The sequence below is a fragment of the Elaeis guineensis genome, chromosome 10 (genome assembly GCF_000442705.2).
Source record: "Elaeis guineensis isolate ETL-2024a chromosome 10, EG11, whole genome shotgun sequence".
NCBI classification, from domain to species: domain Eukaryota; kingdom Viridiplantae; phylum Streptophyta; class Magnoliopsida; order Arecales; family Arecaceae; genus Elaeis; species Elaeis guineensis.
Window position 1 is genome coordinate 19,971,291 of NC_026002.2, and position 23,668 is coordinate 19,994,958.

The 23,668-nt window shown below is 40.9% G+C and overlaps 2 protein-coding genes across 2 annotated transcripts; both read left to right on the forward strand.

Moving 5' to 3' along the window:
* The first annotated feature begins 5,624 nt into the window (after window positions 1–5,624).
* LOC105052804 (probable inactive receptor kinase At5g67200) lies at window positions 5,625–17,098 on the forward strand. The gene is made up of 2 exons (XM_010933729.4): window positions 5,625–7,348; window positions 16,198–17,098. Exons 1-2 carry the CDS (start codon window positions 5,848–5,850, stop codon window positions 16,752–16,754), a joined length of 2,058 nt encoding a protein of 685 aa, XP_010932031.2. The 5' UTR covers window positions 5,625–5,847; the 3' UTR covers window positions 16,755–17,098.
* An 869-nt stretch (window positions 17,099–17,967) lies between these two features.
* Window positions 17,968–19,384, forward strand: LOC140852052 (protein IRX15-LIKE-like). The gene has a single exon (XM_073244757.1). It carries the CDS (start codon window positions 18,166–18,168, stop codon window positions 19,144–19,146), a length of 981 nt encoding a protein of 326 aa, XP_073100858.1. The 5' UTR covers window positions 17,968–18,165; the 3' UTR covers window positions 19,147–19,384.
* The last annotated feature ends 4,284 nt before the right edge of the window (window positions 19,385–23,668 follow it).

Genomic DNA, 23,668 nt, shown 5'->3' on the forward strand with positions numbered 1-23,668 from the left:
AAAATTTACAAACTCAAGAGCAGTTACCATATATATGGAAAATTTGGTCATAGAATTCAAGATTGCAAGGTAAAGTTTAAATTATCTAATGTTGAATTCTCTATTTTAATGTATAGAAGAGACAAGGGAATTGATAGTTGAGCTCTCATTACTTTTATTGTTAATGCAATTATCTTAATTGCCATTATACTGTAGCTTCTCACGTAAAGGATATTGATTTTGCTCATGATTGAATTATTAATTTTAAATATTTTATTGCCATAAAGAGCCATTTGATTTTCTACATGATTGTATTGATTCTTAATGCTATTGCTAATAATAATAATTTATTTTATCATGCCAAAAAACTTAGTGATACATTTCTCACACCATCAATTGGTTCTTCTATTTTATGAATAATATTTACTATATTCTTTTCATAAAGAAAAATTGATTTTTATTTCACAAATCACAAATAAAGGATATTCTATCTTATTTGAGTTTAACACCATGAAGGTTTGTGCTAATATTAAACCTTTCAAAGCTTATTAGTTGAGGTAGGAAAATGAATAAGCTTTATGCTATGTCTATTGGTGTGGATTTGACTTTTAAACATGATAGCAAATTTATGGCCTGTTAGATTGGCTCATGTAAATTATTATAGAATTCAAGATAAATAGTGCAAAGAATTGGTTACTAGATTTCTCAGAATGAAAGTAAATATAGCATTTTCTGCACTAGATGTCGAAATGAAAAGAAGCATGATGTACCTTTTAGAGAGATGAAAGCAAGATCATCTTAACCACTATAGTTGATACATTCATAATTCACTGAAAAATATTAATACCTGATCTTTTACTTGTTTGAGGTATGTAGTTACCTTTATTGGTGATCTTTTTAGATATACTTAGGTTTATTAAAGAAAAGTTAGAAGTTTCTGAAAAAATTTATCAATTTAAAAATATGATTAAAAATATTTTTAGATTAAAAATTGGTTGCTTGAGAACTGATAGTAATGGCGAATGTATTTCAAAAAAATACTCTAAATATTTGACTAGTCATGGTGCTCTTGAACTGAATGGTGTGGCAGAGAAGAATAGTAGATATCTTTGTAAAACTAACAGCAATATGCTTTATATAAAGAATGTGAAGCATAAATTTTGGACAAAATGTAGGTAGAAAATATATATATTATCAACAGGACATGTTTGAGAAGTATTGACTACATGACTCCATATAAAAGATTATTTATGAAGCATTTTGACATTTCTCATCTTCATATATTTAGATATATTTACTTGTACATTATTATAAAGAATTCTCTAATAAGTTAGCTAGATAAGAGTCTATTAGGTATATGTTTCTTGATTATGATGAAGCTAGGAAAGATAGGAGGTATATTAATCTCGAGATAATGAAGATTTTTATTTTTAGACATATTGTTCTTGATGAAAGCTCTTCTTGGTGGTGTCTTCTGATTAATCTTATTTCCTAATTGATAATTTTATATCGATTGCTAATAAGAACTATGTATCTCACAAGGATGCTACTCCAAAATAAAAAAGAAGTCAACTTTCTCCTTCTTCTCTAACTCAATATCCAGAGTCTTCTTCATCTTTACCTGCTATTAGCAATCATAGAAATTCATGGAAAACTAGTGCATGAAAAATATGCATACATGCCTCAAATTCTATGAAAGAGAAAATTATTGTCAAGAAGAGGAAGATATAAAATTACTTGAAGATAAACCAAAAAATTTCTAATGATCTATCACTATTATAGAAAAGTAATAGGGAAAAAAATTAGTTGATAGGTTTGCAACATTTCAGCTCCTAAGAACAATGAGACAAAGGATTTAGTTCCTTTGTTTAGTAATGTTTTTTCTGTACCTTGCAACTAAGTTTATAAGGTTAAAAGAAAGAGAAATGACTTTATTGGATGTTATAAAGCTATGCTTGGAGCAAAGAAGATTCTTACAAGAGTATGGAGTTGAATTTGATAAAATCTACATCTTAGTTAAAAAATCAACAATAGTCAAAGTATTTATTTCTTTCGTAGCTAGCAAAGACTCGCCTTTATGGTATATAGATGCAAAGAATGCATTCTTACATGATGATCTTGACAAATATATTTATATATTATAGCTTTTGGTTTTGTTGACTTCTTTCATCTTGAGTTTGTTTATAAACTTAGAAAAAATTTATATTATTTTAAATAAGCATACAAAGTATGGTATAAAAAATTATAAAATATTTATTATTTGGTAGCTACTCTTTTTTTCACATATTCCAGTTGTTGGTGAAGCACATTAATAAGGGTGTACTAGTTTGCATTTATATTATGACTCGATTGTCATTAAAGATGATATTGGCAATGCCTATAGTATTCATGAACAGCTATCTATACGATTTGATATGGAAAAATCTTGGTGAATTGAAATAATTTCCTGACATTAAAGTAGCTAAACGCAAAAATATCTATTTTATTTGTCAAATAAATTGTGCTCTTGATTTATTGAATAAGTATGGATTGTCTAATTGCAAGCATATATGACCACCACTTTAATTAAATTTTAAAGTTGAGTAGAGAGTAAGATAGGTTTCTTGATGATCTTATTGTATATAGACAAGTTGTGGGTAGTTTGATTTATTTAACAATCACTAAGTCGAATATTTTTTATGTTGTTAGCATTGTTAGTTGATATACGTAGAATCTCAAGCAACTACATATTGATGCAATGTTATCGATATTGGGATATGTATATTGCTAGGATTATTGATTATACTATTTTATATACTAATAATTTTTCGGTCAGACTAGCATGTTTTATAAAGATAGTTATGCTGGTGATATGGAAATATGTAGATTTACCATTGGTTATTCTTTCAGCTTAGGATTTAGTACTATTTCTTGGTAGGATAAAATAATAATCCACTATTACATTGTCTTCTGTAGAGACAAATTGTCATTCTACTGCAATGATAATCTAGGAGTTGATTTAGCTCATAGGATTGCTTGATGACTTAAGTTAGAATCTGGAACTATATATATATTTTTTTCTTGTGATAATAAGAGTGCTATTCTATTAACGATGAATCTGATGTTTTCACGTAAATTAAGATGAAGCACATTAAGATTCATCATCACTTAATAAGAGAAAAAATTATAGATAAAAAATTAATTTACTTCTGATTTCTATGAAAGACTAGTTGGGGGATATTTTCACCAAAAGATTGAAGGTCAAGTAGTTTTAAGTTTTGTACAGCGAGCATGGTATTATTAGCATACAATTCACCCAAAAAAAAAAAAAAAGGTGTGTTGGGGCCATCATTTTTTTTTAGATGCTGGCATATGTTAGCTATTTGAGCCTTACTTTAGTGGATTAGGAATCCTCGGATGGTGTTGTTTGTTTGTTTCTTTTTTTTTTTTTTTTTTTTTTGAGGAGAAAGGAGTCCTTTTGCTCTTGGGAGAGAGATGTTTGAGTGAATTTTTTTTTTTTTTTTCATATTTTATAATAAAAAAATCATTCTCTTTCACATATTATTATATTTTCGCTATTTATTTGTTCTTGGTCGGTGCTTATTGTGGATCCGGGCCGGCAAAACTTGCCGCTCTACAGATCATTGCCTAGTGATGGTTTTGTCCAGAAGTAGCGTGTGGTATCGGCAACATTATTAACATTTACATCATTTCCTCCGCCTTCCGGCTGACCCAGCGGCTGAGGCCGACAGTGAAGAGGAGACCACACTTCACGTGATGGCCCCTGCCTTTCCACCCGCGCCCTCGTTACTTTACAGCCAGCAGACATGGCCAGCTTCCCTTCGTCTATCCTTGATCTCCCAACGTTAAAGTCAGGGGCATGAATTCAGAGGGAGGCCTACATCTCCTCCCACTTCGTCGCAATAAGATAAAAACACGGAAGAGAAAACGTCGAAATGATAGCAAATAATAAGGTGGGGCCCAAAATATATCCTATCTCCAAAGTAACCGGAATCATTTCCTTTACCGACCAAAATAAAACTAGAACTCTGGGGCTGGATCGATCCGATGGAGGCTCTGGATCTCTGCGGCAAATTGAGGAGGACGTGGCTGAATCTGATTTGAATCCTGTGCGTGTCCGGTGATGCATGTTATGGAGCTGATTAGCTCCCACTCCCTGAATAAGGAGGGTTGGTACCTGAGAATCAGGTGACGATCCCATGTGGAACAATGAACCTTCTATATTCATCGTCACGTGGATACGGCATAGGATCTTGGCTGCTCGACCTTCTTTATATGCCTAATCAAAGATATGCGCTAAGATCTTTTACAGCTTGCACCATGCAATACGTTCGTTCCGTACATATTTAAAATCGGATTAGATTTGGAAGAACATCCATATTCATGTTTATTTTATTTGATAATATAGACACCAATAATATAAAAAAAAATATTTTTATATTTATTTTAATAAATATAAATTAAATATTAAAAAAATATATATAAATCAAACAGTTAAACTTTATGTCCATTAAAAAATTAAAAATATTATTAAGTAAAAAATAAATCAAATTTATAATATATTAGTATGATCATTTATTTTTTGAAAAAATTATAAATATTATATAAAATTTAATAAAATAATAAATAAAATTAAATATTTGGATTAAATTGAATAATTATCTATCTATATTCTTATATATATATATTTTTTGATAAATATAAATATAAATATAAATATTAATTAGATATGTAAATTTTTTTTTATATTTAAATAAATTTGGACGTAAAATTTGAATGAATATCATCCGATCCATATCCTTCTCTAGCTTCATGTGTGATAGAAGCTTTGGGTTTCGGATCTCTAATAATTTTGATTGCATGTGCGGACACCACTGTAAATTAATAAAAAGATCCGTTGTTTGCTGTATGAATTTGAATGCCGTACCAATACAATCTGAGTCCACCGAGGAGTTATTAAATGGTCCGTATCTAGTGGACCGGTCTAATAGTCACTTGCCATAAACCATCCAAGATTAAGAGCTGTACCCAAAAAAAAAAAAAAAAAAAAAAGAACATCCAAGATCAAGAGGGGTGCGAATTGAAACATAGCTTGGTGTTTGGACTGATTGACCGCTCCGGGTCCATCCAAGCAGCCGTACCACTCCGTTTCTGATATCTGACGTCATCTCTCTTCTTCGTACCCGCTTCGTTAGACCAATCTCTACTGAACTAGTAGCCCCTTTCAATAGAGAGCCCCTCGTACCGTCTACGGTATCAATTTCTACGGGGAAGCGGCATCAGCCGTTACCAAGCAGCACCGTTTCATATTTGAAGGCTTAAATATTCTCCATCAAGTCCCCGATCGTGACGCTACGTTCAGGACCACAAACGGGAACGCCTTCTGTCATGCCATCGCAAAATCTATTATTATTTAGTCTCGGCTGTCGGGTGTAAAGAAAATGGCGATTATTCCCAAAAAAGATTGACATGGTGGTTCGCAGGACGCCCGCTCCAGCACACTGTCGGTAAATTTGGACTCTATTCCGCTGGGTGCAATACGTTACACGGGCGAGAGTGTGGTTTGGGTGCTCGGAGGTGCAGGTGCCCCCTCCCTCTCTTTTTAACTGCGGCTCTCCCGGGTGGCCTTTTCCTCCAGTGTTCACGTGACGACGTGACGCTCTCTGAAACAGCTGCTGCCCGTCCACGCTCTTCTTTGTTCGCTTATGCCCGCCCCAATGCTTCACTGTTCTCTTTCGCTCCCTTCCTTCCACGCCGTGCGAGGCTGAGTGGGGGAGGAGAGAGAGAAGCGGAAAATTGAGAGAAAAAGAAAAGAAAAAGGGAAGCAAGACCTATCTAGCCTTCAGCTGCTGCTTCTCCTCCCCAGCAATGCCGAAGCTTGGGAACGACAAGAAGCTCCATCTCCCACTGCTATTGTTCTTGCTGCTGCTGTTGCCGTCATTCCTCTCCTATAATAATGATAACAATGCTTGGGGGGCATTCGGCATCCCAGCGCCGCCGCTGTCGGACGCGGAAGCGCTGCTTGCCTTCAAGGCCAAGGCCGATCCGGGCAACCGCCTCCCCTTCCTCGCCAACCGCTCCGCCGACTACTGCCGCTGGGCTGGTGTCCGGTGCTCCACCCAGGGGAGGGTGATCCGGCTGGTCCTCGAGGGCTACAGCCTCAATGGCACCTTCGCCGGACGCACCCTGCCCCGGCTCGACCAGCTTCGGATCCTCAGCCTCAAGGCCAACGCCCTCGCCGGCCCCATCCCGGATCTCTCTGGGCTCCTCAACCTCAAGGCCCTCTTCCTCGACCACAACCTCTTCTCCGGTTCCTTTCCCGCGTCTCTCCTCTCCCTCCACCGGCTCCGGACACTCGACCTTTCCCACAACAGCCTCTCCGGGCACATCCCGCCGGCGCTCGCCTCCCTTGACCGGCTCTACTTCCTCCACCTCGAGTGGAACCGGTTCAACGGCTCCGTGCCACCACTCAACCAGAGCTCCCTCAAGGTCCTCAATGTCTCCAATAACGACCTCTCCGGCGCCGTTCCCGTCACCGCGGCCCTTTCCGCGTTCGATGCGTCTGCCTTCGCCGGGAACCCCGGGCTCTGCGGCGAGGTCGTTCGCAAGGAATGCGGCTCTCATTTCCAATTCTTTCACGGCGGCGGCGGCGATGGCGGCGGCCAATCGGTCGCCCCGTCCCCAGCTGCCGCTGCCGGGCTTGGGGGGCAGCACGCAGGGTTTCTCCTTCCGGGCTCGGCGTCGCCATCTCAGAAGATGCACAAGAGGGCCATCGTTGTGATCGAGTTCTTGGCCGGTGCCTTTCTCGTAATCGGAGCCGTGGGCGTTTCCCTGGCACTGAAGAAGAAGAAGAAGAAGAAGGAGAGGATGAAGCAGGAGAAGATGCTGACACCAGAAAAGAATGCGTCGAGTACTGCCGTCGCGGATGCTTTGGAGATGGATGTGGAAGGGGACGTCGAGGAGATGGAGAGCAGGGCCAATGAGCTGGTGGCGGCGGCGGCGGCGGCAATGTCGGAGGAGAAAGTGAAGAAGCTGGGAAAGAGCGGGTGCCTGGTGTTCTGCGCCGGGGAGGCGCAGGTCTACACTCTGGAGCAGCTAATGCGGGCATCGGCTGAGATGTTGGGGAGGGGGAGCGTCGGGACCACCTACAAAGCGGTGCTGGATAACCGGTTAATTGTGAGCGTGAAGAGGCTGGATGCATCTAAGATGGAGATGACGGGGAAGGAGGCGTTCGAGCGGCACATGGATGCAGTGGGCAGGCTGCGCCACCCCAACTTGGTACCACTGCGGGCGTATTTCCAGGCCAAGGAGGAGAGGCTGCTCGTCTATGACTACCAGCCCAATGGCAGTCTCCACTCTCTAATACATGGTAGGCTTCTGGCCTCGCCTTCTTACCTCATCGGTCGACACATTCTTATGCTGTTGTCCTTTCTTTTCTTTTTTGCCTTTTCCTTAGATTTCCACAGTTGGAATTACCAGATATCTCTTAATTTGATGTCAGATCCTAGAAATTAAATTGACCCAACTTTTTAGCAAGGATTAATGCCTGCGTTTCTCAATACGGTTTAGTGAGAGTAACTCTTTCATCCCCAAGTTCAACTCCATTATCATCATCAAAATCAGCAAATAATTGAATTTTTAAATTTTTAAATGAGGTTAATTTGCTGATGACCCATCTGTCTCTGAAACATATTGAGGGGGGAAAAGAATAGTTAATGATTCCTTTTTTCTTTTTCCTCCTTTTTTTTTTTTTGGTTGGGGGCTCTCTGCTTTATATGTCTGAAAATGAATAGGACCAAAGCTGTCCATAATGTATAGGTCATTTGGCTGATTACTGTCAAAAGATCGAGGCATTAAGAAGGGATCGGAGTCTCCCCCACCCATAGCAATCAGGATATATAGGATGGGAAATCCTTGTGGTAAAAACTAAACTGATAGATTCTCTGCATTTTTTATGTTAATAGTCAAGATTAGGTTAATACATATACCTGATTAGGAATTATTAATTCCGTCAGCACTAGGTTTGAGAGGGAAGCTTCAGTCACCTTGGTGAGCAGTTACTCTGATAAGTTACTAGGTCACAATTTCCTGGGTTTGAACATGACAAGCAGGTGCTTTTGCAGGAAAAAGAAGGTAGGTTGTTGGGTTCATTTTGTTGGTAACCTTGCAGTGTTTGTCAATTGATCAGTTGGGACTGTTTTTCTTTAACTTGGTTTTTTAAGGTGTCTGAAGTTTTTTACAGCTACAGCAATGTTACTAGATACCATGACATACATACTGAATTAAGCCAGTAGAACATGAGACATGAAATATTTTTTCAGAATACAGTGTCTAGCAGCTCTAGTATTATATGGCTGATAGTGTGTAAAGATGAGGTTTTCTTGCAGCACTTTAAATGGACTGGATGGTTGAACTATGCTGAAGTAAATGAGCACAATTACAGAGCAACATATGTGGATAGATAGCCAAGGGATTTATACATAGAGGGAGTTTGAAGCTTACATCAGCTCCCCAGGTAACTTGATACAGAGGGAACAAGGCTACTTGAGTTCCTTTACGGAAGGTGATGGACAAGAGCACAAGAGCAAGGTCATACCTCAAGCAATTACATTGCAGGCATTAGAGACTCTCATGGAAAGGAGGGAGATAATTTCGATCTGCTTCAATGACTGGCCATTGTCAAAGGATTACAACATGGAGGTGCTTTGTTGGACTAAGTTGATATACAAGTCATTTGGTCAGGATAGTCAACCAAGATATATAACCATCTGCTTTGAGAAAAGTTTCACATTAATATCATTCTGGAAGAAGGTTGATTTAGTTAACATGAAAGTTTTGTTGCTTTGGAGGTATACCTTGGGAATAGGATTTGTTTTGAGAGTATACTTAGAAAGATCAAGCAAGATAGATAGTGAGATAGCCCTCTTTCTTCAATATCAACATAATAAGCTTCAATGCTACTCTGGTTGGGGACACTATGTCCTTTTATGATTTTTATATAAGATTTATTTCATAAAACTTTTGTTTTTGTGTTGCTTCAAGAATCAAATTAGACAAAGAAGCCAATAGAAAGAATGATCAAAGGGGTTAATGGAAATGCAATTATGCACATTCCTCACCCTAAGAAGATAGTAAGATGATATAGTCAGTGAAAAATAGAAATGGGCCATTGGTGATAAGGGGATGTTTTGTTGGGGAGAGTGGGGGTCTGGAATCGGAATCAAAATCGGAATGGGTGACTCCCATTCCAACCGTTTGGTTGGGAGGAGTCCCATTCCGATTCTGATTCCAGGATAGAATGGGAATGGCTCAATCTATATAGAACTCAATCTCTAATCTCCTCTATGGATTCAAATTTCTATTCCAATTCTGTTTCCGATTTCGATTCCAGTCACAAACCAAATGCTTCGGAGGATTTGGCCATTCCGATTCTGATTCTAAGCCATTCCGATTTTCATTCCCATTCCGATTTCGGTTACAAACCAAACACCCCTTAAGTTTCTTACTGTTAAATCTTCATAAGTGAGTAATCTTGGATCAAAACATTATGACTAAAATTCAGTTCATATAAGCTCTATTTTATTTATGATAAATGGCCATTTTATGATTAGATCTGTCTGGGTGATATCTGATGTGTGTTCATCTTATTCTAAGACTGGCTTTGACGTTGTAGTGCCTAGAATGCTTGTGCCGCAGCACAGATCATGGGTCCCAGCTGCACGAGTCTTGGAACCCAATATAGGTTTTGTCTTGTTAGGACAGTTTGATATTAGTTAATTCTAAGACGTTTGATTTTTATGAACTTTCTTTCTAAGAATTGTTGATGTTATTAGAAAAGTTATTAATTAGGGCTCTTCGAGTTAGAATAGGACTTGAAATCCCATATTGGAAAGTTGAAGAAAAGAATCCTCTTTTACTATTTATAAATACCCCTGTTGGGGCTCCTTTTGGAATTATAGTAGAGATACTTGAGTCTTATGAGAATTATTCTTGCCTTCTCTCTATTCTCTCTCTCTCCTCTCTTTTGGTAGATTTCTAGGGTCTGTGAGCATATGAGAGTTGTATGCTTAGAGTATTTAATCAAGATGGTATTTTTTGGCTTCAGTAGAAAGTGACCTACCTTCTTGCTCTTTTTGTCTTGTTAGGACAGTTTGATATTAGTTAATTCTAAGACGTTTGATTTTTATGAACTTTCTTTCTAAGAATTGTTGATGTTATTAGAAAAGTTATTAATTAGGGCTCTTCGAGTTAGAATAGGACTTGAAATCCCATATTGGAAAGTTGAAGAAAAGAATCCTCTTTTACTATTTATAAATACCCCTGTTGGGGCTCCTTTTGGAATTATAGTAGAGATACTTGAGTCTTATGAGAATTATTCTTGCCTTCTCTCTATTCTCTCTCTCCTCTCTTTTGGTAGATTTCTAGGGTCTGTGAGCATATGAGAGCTGTATGCTTAGAGTATTTAGCCAAGATGGTATTTTTTGGCTTCAGTAGAAAGTGACCTACCTTCTTGCTCTTCCAACTTCTGTTCGTCCATTCTAGCACCTTGCATCATATGTGTTGTAGTGGGTTTTCTACCTCACCACAATCACTTGAGCCGATATATCCTTTCACCTTGGAGTTTTTAGCCCAAGTTCAATACCTTCCTGATATCAGGCTTCCTAGTTTAGAACCTTTGATTTGCTCTCTCTCTTGATTTCATGCATAGCCAAGAGGATAGTATTTGATGTCATAACTTTAGTCTTCTTGATTTGGCTTGAGTTCTAAACTTGTCTTGGATCATCTTGTCCAAAGATGATTTCTCAGAGGGAAGCAAAGTTACTCTACCCTCAAGGCTCTTCAATCCTGTTGACATGGGCTTGTTTTCTTTTCCTGGATTTGATCTGCTGTATGTAGTCATGGTACAAATGTCAGGCAATACACAAGATGTAGAATGCTTGACCTATAGGAGTTGTTGCTGAGGCTCTAGATCTTTTTGAGATGAAACTAGATCATGAGGAAGATATATTCCTTTTTTAAATATTTCATTATCACAACCAAAATCTACAAGAATTAGAATGATTGTGATAATAATTTCAATAAAAATATTGAGTGTGTCCGTAGAAGCAACAATACCAATGGAATTCTAAAATTGATGGAAGCAAGGTTCCAGTCCCAAGTAGATGATGGATAGGCAAAATCTAGGATCAATTGAGACTATCAACAACTGATCGTCAGTCTCATATGGCTGGAGAATGATGCTGACGTAAATGGGAGAAGCATTTTTTATGTAAAGGCATGGCCTTCTTAACGAGCAAAGCTACAAAATCTCCCCAACAACCTATATAGTCAAAATTGGAGGAACAAACATCAAAATAACAATCAACTCATACTAGAGAGTTTAGCGGTAATTTCCTTAATCTTCATTCTACTTGCTTCCAAAAAGGCTAATAGATGGGGTCTTCACAGGTATAAAGAGTCCCACCATCCTAAAGTTTATGATGATTTTTATATTAAGAGATCATCACAAAAGTGCTTAAAAACATAGATGAGAATAGAGTTTGATTTTGCTTCTATAATGTTTTTGATTCTCATGCCTCTAAAATTAGCTTGTACTTCATATCCAAGTGATTTGCAAAAATCTGCTCAAAGAGGCAAGAGATTATGATAATTGGGAGATTTAAAATCTGGAAGAAATGGTAGATTTTTTTTAACATCTCTTTGGCTCTTAGATGTTTCTTTTTCTGCCAATTATGAGTAAAGATAAATTTAGAATACTTGTTGAAATGTTGATTGGAATGAGAATGTTTCCAAAATAAAAATGTTGAGATGGATTTGTGGGAATACAAGAAATAATAGAATAAGAAATGAAGTCATTCTTAGAAAAATAGAGGTAGCATCAATTGAGGACAAATTAAGAGAAGGATGACTTAGATGGTTTGGACGTGTACGATATAAGACCGAGGGATTTACCAATATGGAGTGACTTGATACATGTAAAGGGAAACAAAGGTAGAGGTAGACTGAAAATCACATGGGATGAAGTAGTAAGGAAGGATTTAATATCGTAACATTTTTCAAAAGTATGACTCTAAATCGAGCGGAATGGAGGAAAAGTATTTATATAGCCAACCCCATTGGAATTAAGGCTAAGTTGAGTTGTTGAAATCTTGATCATGGCAAAAATGTTAGATTTTGGTAAATTCTACCAAAATTTCTTTATTACAGTTGACTTTTTTGATCAATCACCACCATGCATGTGAACATGTGACATTTATCTCTTTCAGCCACTTGGGGCTTTTTTGTTTTCCTTTTGCAGTGGGGCTGATCATCTGGGCTTTATAAATGGCTTCTTATTGTGGCTAGCTTATTTGCTTCTCTATCACATTTAGGTGTCATGTAGAGGGAGCAAACAAAGTGCTGTCTGCATGGCACTTCATGATATCAACTTAATGTTAGGCTGGTAGCAGCGGTGTACCTTTTTAGTGTGAAGATGACTCAAATAGACATGCTCTATCTCAGTAACATATGTTTCCCAGTCCTTAATTCAGAAGTGCATACAAAAATTCTTTGAATGGAAAGAAGTGTGTTGAATCTTTCACAAAATAATGCCAAGAGATACAAGAGCTATTTTTACAAAGATGAGAAGAGGAATGAATCTGTCATATCAGTGCGACCTTTAATTTTTCCATGAACAAGAGTAAAGTGAGCTGATCTATAGTTTTCGTTTGTAGAATCAGGGGACCTTAATTGCTAGGAAATTTCTCCTATGGGCACCTGGTTCAGGTGAAGCTCATTGTCAGTGGAGTAAATGAGGAGGCACTTTGTTGGATAAGTTGACATGCAAGTTTAATTAGTTAGGACAGTGTAATTTGAGGTAATATAAGTTAAATGAGGGGTTTTACCTTGGAAGGCTAATTTAAACATGGCATGGGTATGTTTTTGTTTTTTGAGAAGAGTAAACTTTTAGGAAATTTCAAAAATCAATTTAGCTAACATAAAAAGTTTGTTGCTTTGGTAGTCATCCTTGAGTTAAGAGGTATTTTGGGAGTATACTCAGACAATCAAAGCAAGACATTTTTTTAAAAAAATATTTTTTTAAGGGCTTTCCCTTGGGGGACCTAGCCTGCATTATACTTGGATTTTCTTGAATCAACAATTTTTGTCTTTACTCAAACATCAAAACAAAGAAGAGAAAAATCCAAGAGGGATTAAAAAAGATGACATAGGTTTTAGGAAATGCACAAATCAATGTTCCTAAATCCTAGGAGGATGGCAAGATGATTTAGTTAGAGAAAATAGATGTGGACCAGAGAGCTAAGTTTATTATTGTTAAATCTACACAAAAGAGTAATCTTGTATCTAAACAGGAAGAGCTGAAAAACTCTATTGCCCTGAATAAATGGTCATTTATGATTAGTAATTTGTAAGGAATTTGTTGGTGATCTATGAGTGCATATGTCTGTCTTACTTTAGCAATATGATTCTTGTTTACAAGCTATATCTTGACCATATCTCTTAACTGCGTGCAAAGCCGAGAGAACATGGTTTTAATTCCATAAATCTTGATTTCTTGATCTGGCTGGAGCTTGCAACTTGTCCTGGGCTATCTTCTCTGAAGTGGTTTTTGGGGAAGAGAAGAAATGTAACCTAGGTATAGGTTTTCTACCCGAAAACTCTTATATCCCTTTGACATGGCTTATTTTCTTTTGTTGGCTTTGGTTTGATATCATGAATTACAAGAACTGGGTTCATTGATATTCCTCGTATAACGAGAACAACGATTTTTTTCTTAAAAAAAAAAAAAAGGAAAAGGTAACCACCATTATAGTGAGTTCTAATTATTATGAGTTATAAGAGGGTATCCTAAGCAATTGCAAGAATTGGGTTCATTGGTATTCCTGGAATAATAGATGCTATCACACATACAGTCATACTCAATTTGATGGAATTGTCTGATTTTAAAGGAGATCTTTTATAATTTCGCACGCAAAAGGTTAGTATCTAAAAATGTTGTAGAATGTTTGACTTGTAGGGATTTTATCTAGCGCTGTAGACCATTTTGTGATGAAATTAGATCTTGAGGAAGATATATTCCTTTGTCAAATATTGCCTTGCTGCCACTGAAGTCATTTAACTTATGTGGTGAGAAATACAAATTAGAATTATTGGAACATCAATAGCAATTGCAATGATCACAAAAGTATGGCAACAGAAGCAGTAATGGAATGGAGTGAAACTTAAAGGTAGGTAGGTTTTGGTTCAAGGAGATGAAGGGATGGTGGGGATCTAGGACCAACTGAGACACTCTTATTCAGAAGCCTGTCATCAATCTTATGTTGCCGGAGGTGACAGATGAAATTTATTGGAGAAGCGTTTGGGTGTCATAAAGAAAAAGGAACAAAGTGTTGTCCATAGTTCATAGCATCAATTTGACGTTAGCCTGCTAGCAGCAATATAACTTCCAGAGTGAAGTTCAGTTAAGCAGACATCCTCTGGAGGATGAATTGGTAACATATGTTTCCAGTCCTTTGTAAGTATGCAGAAAATCCTGCGACATCTTAGTAATCTCATGGTTCATTCATAACATATTATTATGTAATTATTAATTGCCAAAGAGGACTTGAAAATTCTAGTACTGGAAATATTTCAGATGGAAAGAAATGTTGTGAGTCTTTCACAGATGGTTGCCAGGACATACATGAACTATCTTCTGCAGACATGAAGAAAGTGGAAATGAAGCAAACTGTCAGATCATTAGGCGCTTTAGAGTTTGCGTGAACAGGAATAAAAGGAAATTACGTAGAGTTTTGAGGTTTTAGTTACTAGGAATCCTCTCCCGGAGGCTCATGGTTTAGAGGAAGCTCATTATTCATGGAACAGTATTTCCATTTGGAGTATTTACCAATGACAAATATTTGGCATTCCAGTTTTATTATACGTTGGAATTGGAAGTCTGAAAACTTTTCCCCTACTTTTGATGCATCTGGGAACTTGACTATTATTTATTCACATATCTGGAATTATGTATAACCCTCCATATGATGTTTGCAGCTCCCAGTGTACTGAAGACGACTATACATAGTGTTAATCAACATAGTATTAGAGCTCAGTTTGCTGGAGGTCATGAGTTCAAATCCTTCCAGTTTAGTTTTTATTTAATTATAACTGGTTTATTTGTTATCTTGATTCTTGTCTATTTCCGACTCTCTTATCCCTGCATGCATAGTCTAGGTTGCAAGTAAGTGGGGTGTTAAGTCCAAGTCTGATATACATGGTTGGCCCTTTCCCTATTAGCTTAAACTTTTGAGATTATTTGGTTAGTTACTACATAAGATGTCTTGTCTTTTTCATGTTTATATTTTCATTTGTGTTTGAATCAAGGAAATGAGATAAACTTTCTTGTACAGACTGGCTTAAATCAACTAGGACCCTAAAACCATGGAGCAGCAGAACACCTAAGAGTCAGTGTGACTGAGTGATACTTGAAAGGAGAGCGGTAAGAACATTAGCACTAAATTGTCGAAGGAGGCCATTGGATATATTTCCCTTATACCCACTTCCAGTTTGCTTCGTAATCTGATGGTGCTGAAATATAAAAGGAAGCATAAATATGCCACTGAGCATCTGAGTGATTTAGTCTATAACCTAAAGTGTCTCAAAACTAGGTGCTTACAGATGACCTGTACAGAGATAGTTTGAGCGGTCGTATTTCCGGTCACAGATTAGGAGATCTTATATTAATGCAGTAGGATTGCTGCGTACGTACACAACAGAAGGGAAGATATACCTGCTGTGTGTTCAAAACCTTGATGAATAATTGGTCATCTTTACTTAAAGAATCTTGTACTATTTATGGCTAATTATGGCTTTGTCTATTTAGCTGGGAGCAAATGCTAGCTAGAAGTTATATAGTTAAGCTCAACTTTGCAAGAATTTGGGGAATACAAGATGCAGCATGGTGTCAACTATTTATGCGAATTATGGGATAACCTCCATGTGTATTCAGTCCAAATGTGATACATGAGTACAATAAGTTATAAACCAAGGTTTGAGCTTATTTAAAGATCACATGCTACCAAGTTGTAGAATGTATACTTATCATTAAATCAAAAAGAAAACTTCTCAAAAGTAAACCAAAAAAGAGCAATTTTATTTCTTTTCCAGTTATTCATATTTTATTGCACATCACAGTTTGTATTTTCAGGAAAAATAAAATTTATTATTCTATATCTGTAGGTTCAAGATCAACACGTGCCAAACCCCTTCATTGGACCTCGTGCTTAAAGATTGCAGAAGATGTTGCACAGGGCCTCGCATACATCCATCAAGCTTCTCGTCTGGTTCATGGCAATGTCAAGTCCTCCAATGTGCTCCTTGGTTCAGACTTTGAGGCTTGCCTGGCAGACAACTGCCTCTCATTTCTTGTGGAGCCATCAGACGGCGAGGATAACTCGGGGTACAGAGCACCTGAAACCCGGAAATCCAATAGGAGGCTGACACCAAGGTCGGACATCTATGCTTTTGGTGTGCTGGTGCTGGAGCTTCTGACTGGGAAACTTCCATTGCAGCACCCAGTCCTACTTGCAACTGATCTGCCTGTTTGGGTCCGATCGGTGAGGGAAGATGAAGGTACTGATGATGAACGGCTTATGATGATCATCGACATCGCAGCAGCATGTGTTCGGTCTTCACCGGAGAGTCGACCAACAACATGGCAGGTTCTAAAGATGATTCAGGAAGTGAAGGAAGCAGACACTGGCGATAATGACAGCGACTCAACCTGCATTTCCTAAACCTGGAATAGCTGGATCCATATCTAGTGGATCACCTAAGATGTGTTGCTCTTGTTGCTCCAAGGGAAATTAGCAAGTCCGTAATGTTGGTGTGTAAGGCCATAGCAAAAATTATTTCAGATTTAGGTGATTTGGTTTTGCCTCTGCTTATTAGCTGTCGTGCTCAAAGCTTTGAATGTAATGGTAATACTTGTCCAGGTGATTGCTCAGATGTAGCAGCAATCTAGATCTGTAGCATGTGTAATGTTGGCTAACTTGTCATATAACTAGTTTCAATTACGTGGCAGCGAGGTATAAGTAAGAAATTGGCTACAGGAATTGCTAAGAAGATCAAATTGCGATAACTGTAAATGGGTGTTATATAGGTGGGTGCTTCTTGTACCAAGATGCTAGATCGGTGATGGATAAAGCAACTTGATAGATCACCACTGTACTTAAGAAGATCGATAGAGCAACTTCCATTTCTTCCGAGTTGATGGAAATCCTCCACCTGTAAATCACCACTGTACTTAGGAAGATCCAACTTGATGCTAGAATCGCGCTTGATAGATTCTCATGATTTGACCCCTTCGTATAGCTCGGCCATGGAACAACCTCTCCAAGTCTGAACAGCTCGGAATCCTGATCATCATCGTCACCATGATTCCAAGCGTCAACTGGCACAAGGCACAGGGCACTCGGTTAATAACTATTAAAAATATACTATTAAAAATTTTCGAAGTTACGATAACTCTAATATAAAAATATATTGATAATTAATAAAAAATTATCACAATATAAAAAAACTGTCTAATTATTAAAAATCGTTAGAACTATAAAAGCTCAATCTAATAAATATTTTTAGTAGCTTTTTTTAAAATATTTAAAATATTCTTATACATTGTAGATCTAAAAGTATTTTTACATAGGAAATATTTATAAAAATTTCAATATTTTCTATAGTTCTTTATTAAGAGTATAATAAATATTTTATATGATTTTTTTAAAAATAGATATTCGATCAAATGTAAATTATTCTCAAAAATATATTTTTTATGCCACTTTTTCATTGTCAATTAATATTAATATTACTAGATCTTTTGCCAATTTTACCGGCCAATTACCACCGTTATTTCAAAAATCATCAAAGTATTACTTTTTTAAACATTAAAAAGGGTAAAATATCGACAACAATAAAGGAGAGCGCAAATATCGGACAGATCAACACACCTACCCCCGTCACGATTAACACCTTCTGGTAGGTACCCTTCTCTCTAATCATCCCCCATTCCCCTCTCGCAGAAATCCCCTACTCTAGGCTTCCCTCATTCCTCTGTCTCAGGTTCTCCCTAATTAATTAACCAAGCACGCGCAAGCGTACATCAGATCAGACCAAGCAGAGCAGAGCAGAGCAGCGCGAAAAAGACACGAGATGAAAGGAATCAGCAGCGCCAAGCTCATCGTCCTGCAACCCTCCAAGCAGGTCGGAGGGGGAGGAGGAAGCGGCGGCGGATCCAAATCGACCCCAATCTCGACTCTTCTTGGTTCCCATCCCTGCTTCTGGCTCATTGCCTTCGCCTCTTTCTTCACCTTCGCCTCCTACCTCGCCTTCCTCATCACCACAGCCACCTGGGACCCCGGCCTCCCCTCCTCCGCCACCCAATCCGACCGTGCCTCCTCCTCCTTCCGCTACAACCACCGTCTTCCCGACCCCGTCTTCGAGTCCCTCGTCAACTACGCCGCTGCCTCCAACTCCAACAGCAAGATGGGCGACACCGACCTCCGCACCATCGCCGCCGTGCTCCACCGGCGCGCCCCCTGCAACTTCCTCGTCTTCGGCCTCGGCCACGAGACGCCTCTCTGGCGCGCCCTCAACCACGGCGGCCGCACCGTCTTCCTCGACGAGAACGAGTACCACATCGCCCACCTCGAGGGCCGCCTCCCGGGCCTCGAGGCCTACGACGTTGCCTACACCACCAAGGTGCAGGAGATGCCCGATCTCTTAGCCACCGCCCGCCGCGGCCGCCGGGGGGACTGCCGGCCCGTCCAGAACCTCCTCTTCTCCGACTGCCGCCTCGCCCTCAACGACCTCCCCAACGCCCTCTACGACGTTCCCTGGGACGTCATCCTCGTCGACGGGCCCCGCGGGTACGCCCCCACCGCCCCGGGCCGAATGTCCGCCATCTTCACGGCGGCGGTCATGGCCCGCTCCGCCGGCCCGGGGCCCACCGACGTGCTGGTCCACGACTACGAGCGCGAGGTGGAGCGGGTTTGCAGCGAGGAGTTCCTCTGCAAAGAGAACCTCGTCGCCAACACCGGCCAGCTCGCCCACTTCCTTATTCCCGGCGGCGACGTCGCCCGACGCGATGACTTCTGCACCAACCGCACCGCCATCGCCGAGGTCGCCCACTAATTTTCTTTATTTACCGGAAACAACAAAGTAAAGTAGATAGCCCAGCTTTGGGAACAGTGTTACTTTGTTTTTTTTTGTTTTTTTTTTTTTAACTTTTAGTTTTTGTCTCTCTTTTTTCATAATTAATCAATATAGTTATTATATATGGTGACGATGGGAATGAAAAGCGGGATTATATGATTGTGTCGTTGGAACAAATATTCGTTGTAATGGTTATACACGTCACATTTATCACAAAGCAAGGAAAATCCTTCTTTTCATCAGCAAGGATAAACATTAATAATAAAAATTTAATTTAACGTCCATCAATGTTAAGATTAATTTTGTCCGTCAGTTTTTGTTTAGTCAAAATTTGAAACCTTTTTGTCTAACAACTAATATTAATGTCATGTAAAATGTGTTGATGTTAGTGCTTGTTCTTGCTGACCGAAGGAAGGATTTTTATTGGATTGTATTGGTGCAGTATTATATCGAAGTCAGAGTTGCTGGAGTTGAGATGACCATGACCGCCGTCAGGACCTACAAAGAAAGTCTAAATCGGAATTGGGGGTACTCCGGTAAGACCCTCCGACGCTCAAGTCAGCACTCTGTTTCAACAGAAATGGAGTGTTCGAGTGAAAATTTTAGCAGAGTTTCGAAATAGAGTTTAGAGCTTAGAGAAGAACGTATCTGGAGTCCCTTTTTATAGATGGAGAGCGTAACTGATTGACAACGACGTCTGTAACCGTCTGGTAGTGGACCGTTCAGAGCCGTGCGGAGTTTGTTACGGAGAATAGTGGCGTCAGGAGTCGTTCAGGGCCACGTGGAGTTTGTTACGGAGAGTGGAGTGGTGTCCGTTGTCGCGACTTGCCAGAGAGTGAGAGAGTCACGCGGAATCCGTTGCAGAGAGTGGAGTAGGGTAGTGGCCATTGTCGTGATTTGCCAGAGAGTTCGGATCTGTCGGCTGGAGCTCGGCTGGGATGTCTGTTGGAGCGGAACGGCTCTCTATCCCGTCGATCTAGGAGAAGTTCAGGTATTTTTGAGGTTGCTGACGAGTCTACTGTTGTCGGAGGCCTCGGGCGCTGATGCTACAGACGGGAGTCATCTGCTGTAGAAGCTCGGATGGAGATTTTCTGTTGGTGAAGTCCGGTAGGAGTCCGATTGCTAGAGAAGTCCGTCTGGGATTTGCCTGATGTGGAAGCTCGTCTGAAGATTATCCGCCAGAGCAGTCCGGTTTTATGAAGAATCTGACGGAGGGTCGGCCGGCGGTGGACTTCGGATGACGTTGGGGAGGTTCGTCCGTCGGAGGAGTCTGGGGATCCTGTGGGAGTCTGGATGGCGTTGTGGAAGTCTGGCTGACACCATTGAAGGCTGATGGCTGGAGAGGTTCGGTAGACACCGGAGGCGATCGGCCGTTGTAGAAATCCAGCTGCTGGAGCCCATCCGTTGTAGAAGCTCGTCCGATATCCATCCGCTATGGAAGTTCGGACGGAGTCTGGTTCTTGTAGAAGGCCGAAAGGAGACCACTTATTGTAGAAGCTCGGTCGAAGATCGGTTGTCGTGGGAGCTCGAAGTAGCGATCTGGCCGGTGGATCCTATCCCGTCGTAGAAGCTCGTCTGGGATCCATCCACTGCAGAAGCTCGGCTGAAGTCTGCCTGTAATAGAAGTTTGGAAGAAATTTGTTTACAGTAGAGGCTCAGATGGAATTCGGTTACAGTAGAGATCCGGAGTAGATCGTTTGCAGTAGAAGTTTGGAGTAGAGATCCGGCTGGCGGAGCCCTTCCGTTGTCGACATTCATCTGGGATCCCTCCACAGTGGGAGTTCGGCTGGAATCTGATTCTCGTAGGAGCTAGGATGAAATCCAGAAGGTGGTCGACCGTCGTAGAAACTTGGATGGAGTTTGGTTACTGTAGAAATTTCATTGTCGGAGAAGCTCGGACACTGACGAAGTTCGGACGAAGTTCGGAGTAGAGTCATCCGTGGTCAGAAGAAGTTTGGAAGAGATTCGGAGGATAATCGATCATCGTGGAAAATCGACTGATAGCGGAGTTCGAAGGGCGTTTAGAGCAGTCCGGTAGATGGATGAGGAAGCTCGTTGTCGGAGAAGTTCGGATGGTATTATGGAAGCTCAGACGGTCGAGGGAGTTTAGAAAGACGCCACACAAGATCGGAAGCAGGAAAAGCCCTGGAAGGGTCAGTCTTCTACAAACTTCAGTCGAGGGGTATTTTATACCCAACACCAGTCCCTCTGCTTTCGAATTCGGGTTCTGAATGAAAGAAGTATAGAGAAATTCTCACGATCGAAGTTGTCCCCTCGATTTTCGCACTCAATGGTTGCCAGATATTTTGGCGCTTGGCGCGCTGGTGCCGGAATCTTTTCAAATCAAAGCGATCCGAAAAGATTTTTTCAGAATTTTCGCTGGGGTGTGGCTCTAGGTACGGTGCAATAATGATTTTGTCAGCTGTCAGCCATTTTCAGCCGCCTGCCATGGTGAGTGGGACACGCGGTGAGTGCAGGTCGGCCAGAGGAGATCCGCAATCATTATTGCGCCGGACTCTGGGGTCTATTTAAACACATCCTCTTCCTTCAGGGGTTTCACTTTGCCTGAGAGAATCCCTCGATCCCCTCCTCTTCCCCGAGAGCTCCAGCCTCCTTTGGCATCCTTCTCGGCCTTAAGCGTCCTCCGAGTCGACTTCCATCGTCCTTGCCATCTTCCTGTACTCCTCAGGCCAACTTAGGTTAGTTCCGAAACTTCTCGCCGTTTTTTTGTTCTTTCTTCTTCGTATTCCGTTCGTTTAGCTTCCTTGAGAGCTTGTTTGTTGTTTTTCTCGATTTTTTTTTTCGAAATTTTTTGTGGCTTCCATTTGATCCAAAATGTCTTCCGATATCTCCTCTTCTAGCGGTTCTAGGAGTTCGTCAGTCCCAGTTCCTCAAAGTCCTTGTACCATAGATGAACCCGTAGTTAGTACCGAACCTCGTCTGGTCTTTGCGTCGGACACCATCTCCAGCTCCTTGACTCCGGATGAACTCTCACTGATAAGGATTCAGTATGGAGTTCCTCCAGAGTACGAGATGAAGCTTTCTGGGCCAACTGACCGGGCTAGCGCCCCTCCTCTCGGCTGCTTCTGTCTGTACCAGGAGGCCTTCCGTGCCGGGCTTCAGCTTCCACTTCCGCCTTTTGTCGTCGCTCTCTTTTATTTTCTGAACATTTCTCTAGTCTCAGTAGTGCTGAACTCCTTTAGGTTTTTGATAGGATTTCTTTCTCTTTGTAGTTCAGCTGAAGTTCGGCCGACTCTTTCTTTATTTAAGAACTTCTACACCTTCAAGCACCATCCCTCGACAAAGGACTGGTGGTACTTCTCCCCTCAGTTCGGTAGAAAGGGGTTGCTGAAAGGCGTCCCCTCTTCTATCCACAACTGGAAGGAGAGGTTCTTCTATGTCCGATGCTCGACCTTGGAGCTACGATTACCCCCTTGGGGCTCTCTAGGGATTCTGTCCATCGGGCTTCTAGCCTGGAAAGAGATGATCTCGAAGCCTCCAAAAAGCTCGAGGCCTATCAAGCCCTCCTCCTCTCCGAACTTCTAAAGGAACAACTCTTGTTCAACGTCGGCCTGAGTCCTTTTAACCCTGTCGGTACCATTTTTTCATTCATTTTTTTTTCGCTGCTTCTCCTTTTTCTTATTCCATCTCTGAGTCGTGTTGATCTTCTTTTATTGCAAACATGGACGCAGACGTGGCTCGGAGGTTAGCCCAGGGTCTCAAGACCCACAAGAGAAAAGACGTCTCGACTTCGGGGTCGGTGAAGAAAGCTAGGACAGAAGGGACAAGCTCGGCCGCGCTTGCTTAGGTGGCCGTTGCGATTGACATCCCTTCCGACGTCGAACCCGAAGTCCCCTGAGCCCTTTCAAGGAGCCTCCCGGTCGAGGATCCTGCTCTAGAGGCTCATCTCAAGGGGGCACCTGGGGCCGAAGGGAGGAGGAGAAAGAAGTCCCTGGCTCGGAAGAGCCGTAGTCGCAAAGCTGCCGTTGAGGGGGCCGGCGGGTCCGAGGAAGACCTGGGGGAAAATCCCTTCAACAATAGGGATTTAATAAAGAGGCTGGTCGAAGGGTGCATTCTGCCCGAGGTCATCCAGAGGATCGTCCTTGCTGATCCCGAGCTGCGGGTCTGGGACTCTTTGGGATCTTTCCTCGAAGTAGGTTAATTCACTTTTTCTTCTCCTTCTTGCTTCTTTACTTAATTTATTCCTTAGCCTTTATATTGACCCCTCGGTCTCTCTTGCAGATTGGACACCAGCTTGTCGCCAACGTCGAGGCGGTGAAGATCGCCAAGAGGGAGGCAGCTCAGGCGGAAGAAGGTCGCCTGGTTGGGGCCGCCCGCCTCGAGGAGAAGATCGGCGAGGTCCTAGGTCTCCAGGAGATACTGGAAAAGGAGGGACAAACCTCGTCCGATCTGAGGACCACCTTGGAGGAGGAGAGAAAGAAGGCTGAGGCCAAGGTCTCCGAACTGAAGGCGCAGATTTTTGAGTTGAAGGCGCATGTTT